Source organism: Erpetoichthys calabaricus, chromosome 10 (genome assembly GCF_900747795.2).
Source record: "Erpetoichthys calabaricus chromosome 10, fErpCal1.3, whole genome shotgun sequence".
Classification (NCBI taxonomy): domain Eukaryota; kingdom Metazoa; phylum Chordata; class Cladistia; order Polypteriformes; family Polypteridae; genus Erpetoichthys; species Erpetoichthys calabaricus.
The window spans coordinates 161454606-161470795 of NC_041403.2; the positions used below are offsets into that span (position 1 = coordinate 161454606).

Here is a 16190-nt window from a genome sequence, read left to right on the forward strand (position 1 = left end):
ATGAGGACAGAACCAAAATGTTTAATGTATCATAGGCTATATCAGCATTTCTCAACCTGTAAGTATTTGTGACCCGAGTTTTCATAACAGTTTTAATCGTATCCCCCTAGCGTTTTTTTGAAACCCTAATAAAATTTATTCCTATATTTTTTGCTGCCGATACACCGCTACAGGTTTAAAATTTTCCTATGAATAGCGAAATTACGCCACATATGGCAACTTTTGCGCCCCCTTTGAGAACTGCTGGGCTATATAGCAGGAAACAGCAGATCAAGAAAACCTAAACTTAAACCCATGTTCTCATATGCAGCATGGGTCCTTTTAAAATAAGGAATCTGCTGAAATTTTGTTACCATCTAATCATAAACCATTTACAGATCTAGATAAACAAATGTTCTTTCTGTAACCTTCATGTAGATGGTTCTTTTGGAAACCTGAAATGGTTAGGGGTAGGGTTAGGATTACAGTATCTGTAGATCTACTGCTTGGCAGAGAACCCCTTCATTCTTTAAATAGTTTTTGTATATGAAATTTGTTCTTTAAAACAGAAATCTTCAATATCCACTCTTAGAAATGCTGGGTATTTAATGGCACTATAAGGTTCTTAACTGGGTTATGCGGTTCCTCGTAGCACCATTGCTTGACAAAGCACCATTTCATTCTGAGAAGGGTTCTTTACATATGAAGTTGGTTCTTTGTGCTTTGAAAAACTTCCTAATATTTAGAAAAAAAAGCAAAATCTTAAATGTATTGTAGACTACCAAGCAGAACACAAACAGATTAAGAAAGCCTGAACGTAGCCTGTGTTACTGGAGCAAGAGTCCCTTAAAATCATTACTCACAAATCTGCTATCAGCTAATCCCAGTTATTCACTGTATGTGAATTCTTTCTGAAGCCTTCACATGGATGGGTCTTTCGAAAATCAAAATTAGTTCCCCTATGGCATCACTCTCAGAAACCACTCGCACACCTTTTATTTGTAAGAGTGCATTGGACGTTCTTAAATATGCTGGTTCTTTAAATGCATTTTATGGTTCTTCACTGGGTTGTGTGGTTCCTCGTAGAGCTATTGCTTGATTTCATTCTGGCAAGGGTCCTCTGTACGTGAAGATGGTTCTCTGTACTTTGAATAACTGAAATCTTTAATGCAATGTAGGCTACCTAGAGAGTATGAAAACCTGGACTGAGCCTGCGCTATTGTATGCAGTGAGGGTCCTTTAAAAATCATGAGCCATTGGTATTTCAGAAATCTATTCCCATCTTTTAATTACACATTTAAATAAAGAAACATTCTTCCTGGAACCTTCATGTGGATGTATCTTTTGGGAACCAAAAATGGTTCTGCTATGGCATTGCTCCGAAGAGCCACTCTGGGACATGTTTTTAAGATTGTGTGTTACTGTATTCAGCAAAAGTCCTTTAAAAATGATGACTACAATCGATAATTTGCAAATCTGTTATCATCTATCCATGGTTATTTATGTTGCCTGTATATGGTTAAAAAAAAATTAACGATTCTTTCTGGATCCTTCATAGATAGATAGTGTGAGAGGTCGCCCGAACACCATTAGACAAACACCAGCACTTTATAAAACACACATTTAATAAACTCAAAAGTCCCACACAGCACACAGTGCTCCCGCACCAAACACCCCTACACACGGGCTTCTCTAACGTCCGTGGGCCGCCTCTCTTCCTCCTGTCGCTGGAGCTTCGTCCACCTCCAGCTCCTGACTCTAGCTCCCCGACTGTAGGAAGGCAGCCCCTTTTATATTCACCCAGATGTGCTCCAGGTGCTTGTTGATGATCTTCCGGTGGCACTTCCTGGTGTGGCGGAAGTGCCGCACTCGCACCTGGAAGCACTCCGGGCATCCCTAGATGGTCCTTCCTCCACCTGCCCAGATGTGGTGGAAGTGCAGATATCCCGGGCTCCACGAAGCTTTGGGCAACCCCTGGCGGCAGCCATGGGCCCCACTGGGTTTGAGTCTCCTTGCTCCGTCCCCATGGTCCCCTCCTTATCCAGGGCAGTTGCCCCCTCATGGCCCAGGGGACATACAGACTGCCTCCCGGTCCTTCCAGGCGTCCCGACTGGGTCTGGCCCCAGCCTCCTGCCACGATAGATACACTCTTTAAAACCCTGGTTCTTTAGTGGCACTATGTGGTTCTTTACTGGGTTGTGTGGTTCTTCTTAGAACCTTTACGTGAGAAAGAGCCATTTCATTATGAGAAGAGTACTTCACATATGAAATTGGTTATTTGTGCTTTGAAAAACTTTCTAATATGTAGCAAAAAATACCTGAAATGTTTACTGTATTGTAGGCTACCTAGCAGGAAACAAACAGATTAAGAAAACTCAGACTTAGCCTGTGAGACTGTATGCTGTAAAAAGTTCTTTTAAACTCCCAAGTCCCATAACAGAGCCTGTTCTTTTAAATAAGCTTGTTAACTCTGTGTGAGGTTACCAGCCCACTACACCACACATGTGGATGTCTTTTTTGGAAATTAAAACTATGACAGAGCTCTGAAGAACCAGTCTTATTCTTAAGAGTGTAGAAGAAATTAGTAGTGGACCTGAAAACGGCATCCATGTGTTTGTTTGAAAGTTTCCATCTGTTCATATTAGAATTTCTACATTTTTTATCTGCTTTTAAATGAAATATAAAAAAAAAAAATATTAAATAACTCTTAGAAATAATGTTTTTTTAATAATATTATATAGTTCTTTACTGGGTTGTGTGGTTAGTTGTAGAACCATTGCTTGACATTTCATTCTGGGATGGGTTCTTTGCATAAGAAGTTGATTCTTTGTGCTGTGATAAACTTTCTAATGTGTAGAAAAAACTGAAATCTTTAATGTATGGTAGACAACCTAGCAGGTCACTAACAGATTAGGAAAGCCTAAACTTAGCCTGTGTGATTCTATGCACCAAAAGTCCTTTTAAAATCAGGAGCCATTGGTATTTCACAAATCTGTTACCATCTTTTTATACTTATATTAGTGTAGTGGAGCTTGTTACGGATCTCAAGGTTCATTCTGGAACCTTCATGTGGATGGGTCGTTTGGGAACCAAAGAAAAAAGTTCCCCTGTGGTATCGCTCTGAAGAGCTACACTGGCACCTTTAATTTTAAGAGTGATGTTCTTGAATCTACTTTCATTCTGGGTTCTACTTACTGAACATTCTTTTTCTACAGAATTAATTAACTGCTATTTGTTTTGTGAATTGCAAAATAAAACTTTATGTATTCATTAATTTATTAATTGATTTATTTGTTTGCTTATTTGTCTTTCTTTTCATTGATAAACAAAATCACATCACAAGAAGAAATTTAAAAAGGCAAAGGCGCTATATAGATTGCCAAGGTGAGAAGTTTGTTTCGCTCACACTATTCATCATTATGGTTGATGCAGGGTGAGATATAAACTGGTTTTACAGTAAAAGTAAATCTGTTCAGAAGACTGAATTCCCAGCATGTTTGCTGAGAGTTGCTATTTATTATTATTTCATATTTGTCTCTAGAGATACGTTTGGTTACATTTCTTTTGTTTATCTCCACTAGTAGCATAGACAGGTGAAGTGACTGGCTCCTGGTCAGTCAGTGTGAGTAGCATGAACTCATCACCTCAAAGTCCAAAGCCTTAACCCTAATGCCACACTTGCCAGCCTTCATGACTAAAGGTCTGATTTACATCTTGAGCTGCTCCTGCCCATCCCAGTTATGGTGCTGTCTTGGGATATGGAGTCACATTTGTACAAGGAAAAAGAATTTAAGCATGGGCAGATAGTATCAATAGGAACAGAAGACAAATGATTGGAGACCATTTCAACTATCTCTGTATGTGTGTATATGTCAAATGAACGAACCACATGCTGTGGCGCAGCGTTAGGGGCTTTGCCTCTGGCGCTGATGTTCAAGGTTTGATTCCCGAGAGGGGGTGCAGTGAGTGTGTACGCCTGATGAGCCCAGAATTAGGGCGAAAGACGTGTCGCATACTCTTTGCATTATTTGACAGTAAAACTATTTCAACTATTCTATGATCTGCTTCTCGCAACTGAAAGAGGGCACCGTGGCGGATGTTAGCCAACTTGCTGACCAACCACAAGCATTACCTGGTAGGTAACCACCCATACAATCGGATTGTGATTCAGACTACAAATGCCATGAATATGTGTATATATGTGTGTATGTGTGTGTATATGTATATATATATATATATAAATGAATAGTCCAGAAACTAACTGCCATGAAAAGTGTGTTGAACAGTCTATTTTTTATTTATTTATTATTTTCCAAACATGCATTCATCCATTTACCATTGTTGGGTGATGACTGCCGTGGTGGTAGGTTATCTGGTTGTCACAAGTGTCCAATGCATGCAAAACAACAAATGACAGCGTGTTTTAGGATTCAGGTACTCCTCACTCCTGAGCAGTGTATCGGTGACAGTTAGTCTAATTACATGTTTGTGTGTCATAGAAAAATACTGAGAGAGAGAGTTTGGTTTTGGACAGCACTTCCAAAAATCCATATTAGACAGTAACCATCCCAGTGCTTACACAGACCCCCATTTTTAGGGTCCGTGCAATATTCAGCCATGCCCTTTTTCAGTAAAGGTCGCACTTTGTGAAAACCTAACCGACAGGATTTGGGGCGGATGCGTGATCGGCACGGCGGATCACTGAACACACTCCAAGACAGACAGCGGAGTGGAAAATTTCGGTCACAAACCACTTCCTCCCTGTTCACAGAGGCATTGTGGCGGTTGAGGTGAGTAAAAATAAAATATTTATAGATGCTGAAACAAAAGGTGCTCAGTTTCAGAAACCAATACAATATATATATATATATATATATATATATATATATATATTTAAAATTATATTTTATATATAAAAACTTTATATTATAATGTTGTTTCTTCATTGTCAAGTAGCGAGCACACAAAAATAATAAACGCACCTTGCCTTACCTACAGCTGCTTTTCTTTTATCATTTCTTTCTCTTTGTGTATTTGAATACAGTACATACAAAGCTTTACAAACAACAGATTTAGTTCTCGTTTGGTTAAATAACTCTGGTGCCTTATTTTTTTAAGGTCACACTCACTTTGTCTTTTCTCTCCATCCATCCATTGTTTTTCTTAGCCGTTTATTTAAGTGAGTTGGGCTACTATTCTATGCTCCTGTTTTAGGTTTATGGAGGTACTCTCTTAAAAATAAAGGGGCCAGATTGGCTCTTCAGAGCGATGCCCTAGAAGAACCATCCACATGGAAGATCCAGAAAGAACCTTAATTTATTTATATTTGCAACAACACTCTTAAAAATAAAGAAGGCAGAGTGGTTCTCCAGGGTCACCAGCCAATGCCTTTTGTCCATCACAGGGCTTACCAACGGGGTACCCCAAATTCTTGATCTGTGGTTAGGAGGCTTTTTATGCATATTTGCTTTGGTTTTTCTAATTATTTCTATACTGCCTGTGGATTTTTGCTAACCGATTGTGTTTTGGGGCTTGCTTGCTTCAGATTGCCTTTCCGCAAATCCATTTTGCTCTTCTGAGTATTTTTATTATGGTTTTTCTCTTGTAATAAATATTTTCATATATAATGCTGCTTTGTTCAGATTGTATTTACAAGCCAGAGTTTTTACAGTTTTTCTCCTTTGTGAGACATTTTGTGAAATATCTTGGATTTCCTTTCCATTTTTTTTTTTTCATGTTTTGAGGGTGGGGGTTAGGGTTAGGGGGCTGTGTAGATGAGATGAAGCCTGCATATAGTAGTTGGGGACTGGCTGATTTTGGGTGAGGCTATGTTTGGGCAGGCCTCCTTTTGTGGCTTCTTTCAGAGGCCTCACAACCACTTCTCCATGTTCATGACTCCAAATCATAACATCAGGGAAGCAGATGCAGTAGTCAGAATGAATTTTATTATGCCAGATATGGTGGCCAACAACAATTACAGTATAGTTTGAATTCAGAAGGATTAAATGAGTTTAAGGAAACAGTTTATCAATTGAGTATGACTGCAAAAGGAGAAAGATCTCTGTTCTTCAGCACATGTAGGGTTAGTATTTCGAGAAGGTGGCCGAAATGTGCTCTCCATCAAGAGGCTTATAGCTGCCAACACCTGCAAATGATAAAAAAAAAATGTCATGTTAAGGCATGAAGATACTATATTGAAAATGATCTCCATGACTTATACTGAACGCAAACAGGGATTCTGTTAGATCCAAAACTCTACATATTGAAATTTTCCTTCCTGTTATTATTATCATTACCAGTTTAAAGTCCATTTTCTGGATGTACTCAGGTTTTCAAGTTGTTCCATAATTTTTTTTTTTTTTTGTCCTCCACACTGCATGGTCCTGGGTATCCCTTGGGATGAGACCCATTTCTTTCATATTATCTGGTGTGACAGATTGGGGGCACTGTCGACCCCTTGAACCCTCAGATCAGACGCCAGACACCAGATAAAAGTCCAAGAATTAATTTATTATAATAATAAATGTGCACAAAGCACCCTCATCTCCACAATACTCGTATAAATCACCAACACTAAACAATACACAATCCTCCACTCTCCCAGACGCGTTGCCACCCTTCCACCAAGCTCAGCTCGTTTGTCTGGGATTTCACAGAGTCCTTTATAGTCCTTGACCCGGAAGTGCTGCTGAACCATCAGATCAAAAGCTCTTCTTGTCATCCCGGAAGCACGTCATTTCCTCTGACTCTGTGACCAGGAAGTACGTCCAGGTTATAGGGCAAATACAAGTCTCTGAGCCTCCCCGCAGTGTCCCCTTGCGGCCCCCATGATATCCAGCAAGGCTGTGTAGGAAAACTCCAATATCCATGATGCCCTGCTGGAATTCGGGGCACCTCCATGCTGCTGGAAGGGCTCCATCTAGTGGCGTGGGGGTATTGGCCAGGATGAACGGCTGGCCATAGTCCACACTGGCTATATCTCCAACCATGTTTTCTTTGTCTTCCCTCTTGGCCTCAATTATTCTGTCTCTATCTTGGTTTACCACTTCACCCAATCTTCTTTTTCTAGTTTTCATTTCCACATACATAAATCACCTTTAGCCTGTTCTTTAGCACAACATCTATCACCTCTACACAATGGACATCCAGCTCAATACCAGTGCTTGCCATCTACAGAAATTTTCAAATGACTTGTCCTTCATAGGCTGCATTAATAATGGACATGAGTCAAAGTACAGGAAGGTTGTGAAGGACTTTGTCTTGTGGTACAGTGACAACACCCTGCAACTCAACATCATCAAGATAAAAGAGCTGGTGGTAGACTTCCAGCACCCAAGGAGCCTTTGAGACCAGTCACCCTTAAAGGGAAGAACCCGAAAGTGGCGCAGGGCTACAAGTACCAGCAAACTGGACTGGTCTGACAACAGAGTGGCACTGAACAAGAAGGGCCAGAGCAGACTGGACATCCTCAGAAGACTCTGTGCCTTTTGATGTCTACAGCAAACTGCTGGAAATGATCTGCCAGTCCATAGTAGCCACTGTGTTGTTCTTCGCTACAGTCTACTGGGGAAGTAACTTGAGCACAAAAGAAGCACAATGCCTGAATAAACTTTTCAGGAAAGCCTGTGCCATCATAGGGCAAACTCTGGACACATTGCTGTGGAGAAGAGGACGGTGGAAACAGAATCCCCTCCATCCCCGCCAGGAGGCTCTCTTTTGGAGCACTTTAAGCCACAGGCTCATTCCACCATGATTTGCTATGTAGTCTGTTCTGCCCCCTGCTATCAGGCACTTCAATGTTTCCACTTGATGTACTTGTCAAATTTATTTATTTTTATTTATTTATATACTGATTGTGGTGCATTTTATGTCCTGTGAGACCTTATTTAAAGCTGATCCTCCGGCTAGGACGTTGGAAATCTCTAGATCCACGGTTCTTGAGGCTGATCCTCCAATTAGCTGTGAACTCCCCAGTCTCACTGAGATTGCACAGGTGGTGAACCAGCTGAGGGGAGGAAAGGCTGAAGGGATCTGTGGTGTCTGGGGTGAACCACCCGTTGACCCCCAGTGACTACAAGCCAGTGGCTCTGACTTCACACGTGATGAAAGTGCTGGAGAGACTTCTTCTGAAACATATGCGTCTGCTGGTGGAGCCCTGGCTGGACCCCCTACAGTTTGCTTATCGGCCCCGTATCGGCGTGGAGGATGCCATCATCTATCTGCTGAACCCGGCTTATTCTCATTTGGACATTGTTGGGAACACTGTGAGGGTCATGTTTTTTGACTTCTCCAGTGCTTTTAACACAATCAGACCATCACTGCTGGGGAATAAGCTCACGGAAATGCAGGTGGACGCCCCATTGGTAGCCTGGATTACGGACTATCTTACCAATCAACCACAGCATGTCTGGCTGAAGAGCTGCTGCTCTGATAGCATTCTGAGCAGCACGGGGGCGCCGCAGGGAACTGTCCTATCACCCTTCCTCTTCAACACGTCTGACTTCAGGTACAGGTCTCAGTCATGTCACCTGCAGAAATTCTCTGATGACTCTGCCATTGTGGCCTGTATCAGGGATGGACAGGAGGATGAATACAGGAGTGTGGTGGACAGCTTTGTGGAGTGGTGTGAGCTAAACCATTTACAGATAAACATCACAAAGACAAAGGAACTGGTTGTGGACTTTAGGAAGCAGGCTCCTTTTCCCACCCCTGTCACCATCAGAGGAACGGATGTTGAGGTGGTTGAGGACTGCAGGTACCTGGGGGTACACATTGACAGTAAACTGGACTGGTCCAAGAACACCAACACGGTTTTCAAGAAAGGGCAGAGCCGGCTTTACCTACTGAGGAGGCTCAGGTCTTTCAATGTCTGTAGGAAAATGCTGACTATGTTCTATCACACTGTGGTAGAGAGCGTGGTGTTTTTTGCAGCTGTGTGCTGGGGCAGTGGGGTGAAGACAGCTGATGCCAACAGGCTGAACAAGCTGATTAAAAAGGCTGGTTCTGTCCTAGGTTTCAGACTGGAGAACCTGGTGGAAGTGTCTGAGAGGAGAATGCTGAAAAAGCTTCTCGGTATCATGGACAACCCCTCTCACCCCATGCACGCCTCCATGATGGGTCATCAGAGCACACACAGCAAAAGACTCATTGCCTCCAAATGCAGAACCGAACGCCACAGGAAATCCTTTCTACCTGTGGCAATAAGACTGTATAACTCGTCCTCATTCTGTAGGTGATCTTTTTCAGAATTTTTGTCATTAGGTCTCATTCGTTTTTTATTTACTCATCTGTATGTTACTGAATGTTTGTTTCATCCCATCATCACATGCTGCTATCTCATTTATTCATGGCACAAACAGTCACTTTTCATAACCACTTGCACTAATAATCTGTTGTTTTATTATATCTGTTATAGTTTTAGTTATAGTTGTTTGTTGCTTTGCACAAATTAGTTATGCAGTTATAATACAAACTATTAGTTATAGTTATAGTTATTTGTTACTTTGTTTAGAGTTATTTTGTTATTCTGTTTGCACTATTACTACTGATCTTTTTAAACTCTTTACTACCTTATCTTTATTCCTCTTGTTGCACTGAGCATGTATATGACAAAAGAATTTCCCTCGGGATAAATAAAGTTCTTATCATTATCATCATCATCATCATTAACTTCTCCAGGCTGGTGGTAAGGCTGTATTCCTGGCATTGCAAGCAATCTTTGCTTACATTTGGGAGACTGGCATCATCCCAACTGACTGGAAAACAGGACTTGTCATCCCTATCTGGAAAAGGAAGGGTGATTGCCTGGATTGTAGCAACTACAGGGGGATAACTCTGTTCTCAGTGCCAGGTAAGGTCCTTGCTAGGGTCATCCTTAATAGGATCAGTGATCACTTGGCTCACCTACCTGCGACCGGAACAGTCTGGTTTTACACCTAAGAAGTCTGCCATCGACCGCATCCTGGCACTGAGGGTTCTCATGGAGCACAAATGCAAATAGTGGCAGAGTTTCTTTGCAGCCTTTGTTGATTTTCATAAAGCATCCGACTCAGTTGATCGAGCTGACCTGTGGGACATCCTGAGGGTCCGCGGGATCCCCTCGAGGTTGCTGGATATCATGGCCGGCCTGCACACTGGTACTGTGAGTGCTGTGCAGAGTGGAGGCAGAACATCTGTGTTTTTCCCAGTTGATTCTGGGGTTCGTCAGGGGTGTGTGCTGCTCCTACTCTGTTCAGTGCTTGTATGGACTGGGTGTTGGGCAAGGTCGCAGGGTCTAGCGGCTGTGGGGCATCAGTTGGTGAAGAAAGATTCACTGATCTTGACTTTGCTGATGATGCTGTGGTCTTTGTGGAGTCAATGGAGGCTCTGATTGGGGCGCTTGAGAGACTGAGCGAGGAGTCAGAGTGTTTGGGCTTGCGAGTGTCCTGATAAAAACCAAGATCCAGGCCTTTAATGACCTCTTGGGCACGGCCATCAGCAGTGTGTCTGTCTGCGGAGTGTCAACCTTGTCGAGAGGTTTATTTACCTTGGCAGTGACATTCATGTCTCTGGTGACTCTTCCTATGAAGTCAGTAGATGGATTGGGAGAGCATGGGGGGTTCATGAGGTCACTGGAAAAGGGTGTGTGGCGCTCCTGATATCTGCAAAAGGTCCAAGTCTTTATAGTCCTGGTGCTTCCTGGCTATATGCTATATGGTTGCGAGACATGTACACTATCCAGTGACCTGAGACGAAGACTGGACACTTTTGATACTGTGTCTCTCCGGAAAATCCTTGGGTACTGTTGGTTTGACTTTGTGTCAAATGAGCAGTTGCTCATGGAGTCCCGAATGAGGCACATTACCTGCATTGTGAGGGAGCATCAGTTATGGCACTACGGCCATGTGGCGTGTTTCAAGGGGTGGCCCACGTAACACCTGGTTGCAGCACATAAAGGGTCATTTCTGGAGGTTGGGACTGGACCACGTGTCTGCCTGGGGGGTTGCCAACCGGGATCCCGAGTTGTTTTGTTATGTAGTGGGTGCGGCAAAGTTCTGTACCAGTGCATGCTCACCAACTTGACCTGAGACCTTATCCTTGTTTTTTATGTTTCTGCTGATGTTTGCATCCGAATTTCCCCAAGGGATTAATAAAATTTAATTCTTAATCTAACCTAATCCAGTCAAATGAACACATTAGTAACTTTTTTTCCTGCCTGTTCTGGTATTTCATTGTGTTGGCTGAGATCATAAATATAAAAATTAGAGAAACGTACCAGGGCTGCAGTAGGGATTTGGGGCATTTTGTTCAGTTCTATGCAGTAAAGAGTATAAAAGGGAGAAGAGGGTCACCCTAGGACCCTACAACAACTAAAAACCCTTGTTTTATACCCATGAACATATCGGTCTTTAGAAACTATACTCTTTTCATCATGCCAATTCACAATTTCATATGCTGTCTGTTTCATAAAATGCAGAAAATGGTTTAGCAGTAAAACACATTGTGGAATTCTTGAACAAGCTAGTAGCCAACTAATTACTGTATATTGCACTCTTGTATTACTAAGATTCCCCAGATAAATTTGTTTTCTTAAAAAAACACAAGTCTGCATATTTTGTTTTTTTAAGTTATTTTTGCACTGATTTCTAATTTAAAAAATATATATAATATATATATATAATATATTTTTTAAATATATAATATTTTTGTACATTCAATCATTTCTATTATTGAGCTTGATATGTATATAGTTTTCCCTTGCGATTCGCAGTGGTTTTGAGAGCAGGACCCCAGCAAATCCGAAAATTCATAATTATGTTTTGGGTAAAATTACTGCATTTAATGAGTTTGTTGCACTAAATAAGACAAATAAACGTGTGAGAAATGCGTTAGAGAATGATGACTTCACAAGCGAATCACATGAGACAGAGATGTGTTGTGTCACCCAAAGTGCATATTTCAGCAGTTCTTCAGTGGACTGTAACTCTTTACAAAATGTAACTTATTTTGTAAGTATAGTTGTTATAATAAATGAAAAACATAATTAATATTACAGATACAAAACAAATCTCACAAAACACTGAGCACAAAACGATAAATGATTAACACTTATGACACGGTCCAGTTTCACAGAGGCAGAGGATGGTGGTGTAGTTATGAAATTCCTTCTGATCAGCCTTCTGAAAGTTATATAAAGTTTTGTCTTGCTGTGATGGTGATGTTTGTGAAGATTTGTAAAAAGTTGGGAGCGCTCCCCAGGAAGAAGGCATTTTTCAACCCTGATGAATTCACATGAACAAGCGGGCTCAGGACAAGAACATAAATCTAGAGAAAACTGTAACCCAAAGGGGTGTAACTACAATCCAAATGTGCAGTGAAACGTTGAAACAAAAAGACCACACTGACTGCGATTCTGTTGGCTTCTTATGGCTCACTTATAAAACCAGCACTCTTCTAAGAACATAAGAAATTTGACAAACGAGAGGAGACCTTTCAGTAAGTCAAAACCGTTTGTTTAGATAATAGCTGAGCTGTCCCAACATCTCATCGAGATTCAGCTTAAAGGTTCTCAAGGTTTCTGCTTTAACTCCATGTCTCAGTAGTTTGTTTTCCAGAGTCCCACAACTGTTTGAGTAGCTTAATCTGCCTTACAAACCTGACTTCACTCTTCTCTACAGCTCCTTAAACAGTCTGCTAGAGCTACAATGCCAATTACCTCCAATCAGCAGGCAATTAGCTCTACTTGGCTGCTAGTCCACAAACGAATAACCTTTGATGTGCCCCTGAATTGACCTGACGCAGACCTTACTTAAGCAGCAGTACCTGCAAAAAAAGGCAAACTAAAATTCCTCTAGTAACAACTGAGAACATGTTCAAACCATCCTACTCCAACTTACTCTGTCTTGCTACTTCCCGATGTACCTTCTTACAAACCTCATTTTTTGAGTTGGGTCCAGCTGCAGACCTCCATGGCGCCACGATTCAGTAGCTCTGCTCGACAGCCAATTGGATTACTGGTTTTGTCAACTGGTTTATTCAGTCAGATACTGCCTCCAAAACGCCCCCCAACCCAACCCTACCCTACCCTACCCTAACCTTACCATAGTGTAACTAGGCGTATCACTAATGTATAAGGTGAGGTGAGAACCGCCTCAACAGAGTGGAGCTCTGAATGTGCACAGCTGGAGTCTATTGTCAATTTTCACCCAGCACTCCTCACAGCAATCAATGATGCAATGCAATACTCCCGGGGTTGCTGGGATTGGCAGTCAATTTAAGTGGCACTGCTACAGCATCGTCTGTGTTTTCCAGAATAGATTGCAAGAGTTGCAAAACAATTTCTATTTAATTATTGATGACAAACCTGCTAATATTTGGAACCAGGAATTGTAAACCCACAAATCGCAAGGGCCATCCTATATATTGTTGAAGAGATTGGGGAAGATGGTGCACACTCAACATTTCAAATGTCATGCTTATTCCTAGCATATCCCTAGAGGACAATGCTGCATCTATGCAGCCCCTTGAACAAGATGTGCCCAAAGGCTTTGCTATGCAGTGATTTGTTGTCAACATGGCCAGTGCCATACAGCTGTCATAAAGACCCAGTAATAACAGCACTTGTGAGTCTGTGCAAAGAGGATGTTAGACTTCGACACCAGTTCATATCTGAGAAGATGGTAGCGACTTACCTAGAGCCAAGCTGACTGATCCACTCGTAAAGTGCCAATAGGTGTGGTCCTTATCATTCCCATACAGTCCCTGGATACTCGTGACAAAGGGCCCCCAGTTGGAGATGTCTACAGTGAACCTGGGGAGCAGTGAAGGTTACATGTGAAAAAGGACAATGTCACCTGTATTTGTGGCACTACTGTGTTCGTCTTCTCACTTTCCAAAGTATGCTGTCACAGTGTTCACCTTATTGCTAACAGCCTGACCTCCACTTAAAAGGAAATTCAACCGAAAATACCCACCACTGTAGCAGTTTACTTTCAGATGTGCCTTAAAGAGTCTTTCCCTTCATAGTCTTCCACCCCAGTTCGATCAACAGATTGACAGATACCGTGGATTCAGGAAATATTTACATCCCTGGACTTTCTGTACACTTTTAATTGTGTTGTAAGTTTAATTTTAAATTGAAAAAATTTGCCATTTTGGCCCATCAGTCTACAGCAGGGTTCTAAAACTCCGGTCCTAGAGGGCCTCAGTGGCTGCAGGTTTTCCTTCTAGCCCTTTTCTTAATTAGTGACCTGTTTTTGCTGCTAATTTAACTTCTTTTGAATTCATTTTAATTGACTTGGTTTTTAAGATTTATTTCCCTGAATTTTCCAACCCTGATGAATTCACATGAACAAGCGGGCTCAGGAACAAGAACATAAATCTAGAGAAAACTGTAACCCAAAGGGGTGTAACTACAATCCAAATGTGCAGTGAAACGTTGAAACAAAAAGACCACACTGACTGCGATTCTGTTGGCTTCTTATGGCTCACTTATTAAACCAGCACTCTTCTAAGAACATAAGAAATTTGACAAACGAGAGGAGACCTTTCAGTAAGTCAAAACCGTTTGTTTAGATAATAGCTGAGCTGTCCCAACATCTCATCGAGATTCAGCTTAAAGGTTCTCAAGGTTTCTGCTTCAACTCCATGTCTCGGTAGTTTGTTTTCCAGAGTCCCACAACTCTTTGCGTAGCTTAATCTGCCTTACAAACCTGACTTCACTCTCCTCTACAGCTCCTTAAACAGTCTGCTAGAGCTACAATGCTAATTACCTCCAATCAGCAGGCAATTAGCTCTACCTGGCTGCTAGTCCACAAACGAATAACCGTTGATGTGCCCCTGAATTGACCTGACGCAGACCTTACTTAAGCAGCAGTACCTGCAAAAAAAAGCAAACTAAAATTCCTCTAGTAACATCTGAGAACATGTTCAAACCATCCTACTCCAACTTACTCTGTCTTGCTACTTCCCGATGTACCTTCTTACAAACCTCATTTTTTGAGTTGGGTCCAGCTGCAGACCTCCATGGCGCCACGATTCAGTAGCTCTGCTCGACAACCAATTGGATTACTGGTTTTGTCAACTGGTTTATTCAGTCAGATACTGCCTCCAAAATGCCCCCCCAACCCAACCCAACCCTACCCTACCCTACCCTTCATTTCTTTCCTTAAATGGCACCCAAACAGAAATGAAATATGAAGTGAGTGAACCAACAGAAGACCAACTAAGTCAGCATGTTAAACTCCTAGGCACTGGTTCCTCTTGTTAATTAAACCCGTTCTTTAATTCCATTGCTTGTTGCCCCTCTCATTGTGTAATGGCATACATTTCTGAAATTGTTGATTTTTCTCTTTTCTAAGATGGCTGCTCAAATGTTTTGTGGACCTGAGCAGATCAACATTCCTGAGATCGTCATCTTTCTTTATTTTCAGATATTGTATGATTGACACAGTTCACTGGTCATGTTTTGGCTCATTTTGTATCTCACTATTGTTTGACAGCTAATTAAGGAAAAGGAAACCGGGGGTCTGAGTCTTCAAGAGTAAGTCAATTACAATTAATTCAAAAGAAGTTAATTAGCAGAAAAAACAGGTCACTAATTAAGAAAAGGGTTAGAATGAAAACCTGCAGTTACAGCAGCCCTCTGGGACCGGAGTTTGAGAACCCTGGTCTACAGTAAATAGTCCAAAATGACAAAGTGAAAGCATGCTTTCAAAAAGGTTTTCAAATTTATTATAATTCAAAAGCTGAAATCTCTCATTCATAGTATTCCCACCCTTAATTCAGTACTTTGTAGAAGCCCCTTTGGATGAAATTACAGCTTCAAGTCTTTTTGGTTAAGTCTCTGCAGCGTTGCACACCTAGATTTGGGCAGCTTATGCCATTCTTCCTGGCAGATCATTTCACCCTTCATTAGACTGGATGAGCAGCATCTGTTAACTGCCATCATCGGGTCTCTCCACAGATTTTTTTTATGGGGTTTAAGTCTGGGCTTTGGCTGCACCACTCAAGGGCACTCGGAGACTTGTCCTGAAGCCACTCAAGAGTTGTCTTGGCCGTATGCTTTGGGTCATTGTCATGCTAAGATGGATCATTGGCCCAGTCCAAGGTGTACTCTGAAGCCCCCAATTGTTATGATTTTTTCTAAAAACATTTTCACTTTTTCATCATTGGTTATTGAGAGTAGCTTGATGGGCAAAGATTTATCCAGTTATGAATCTACAGCACAATAA

The 16190-nt window shown here is 41.6% G+C and overlaps 1 protein-coding gene across 1 annotated transcript in view; it reads right to left on the reverse strand.

Moving 5' to 3' along the window:
* Positions 1 to 5902: 5902 nt before the first annotated feature.
* LOC114659696 (transcobalamin-1-like) overlaps positions 5903 to 16190 on the reverse strand; it is a 36879-nt gene continuing 26591 nt past the window's right edge. The window contains exons 8-9 of the mRNA XM_028812303.2: positions 13650 to 13768; positions 5903 to 6124 (exon numbers count right to left, since the gene is read on the reverse strand). Of these exons, the coding sequence (XP_028668136.2) occupies positions 6063 to 6124; positions 13650 to 13768 (181 nt within the window). The 3' untranslated portion in view covers positions 5903 to 6062. The remainder of the gene's footprint in view (positions 6125 to 13649; positions 13769 to 16190) is intronic.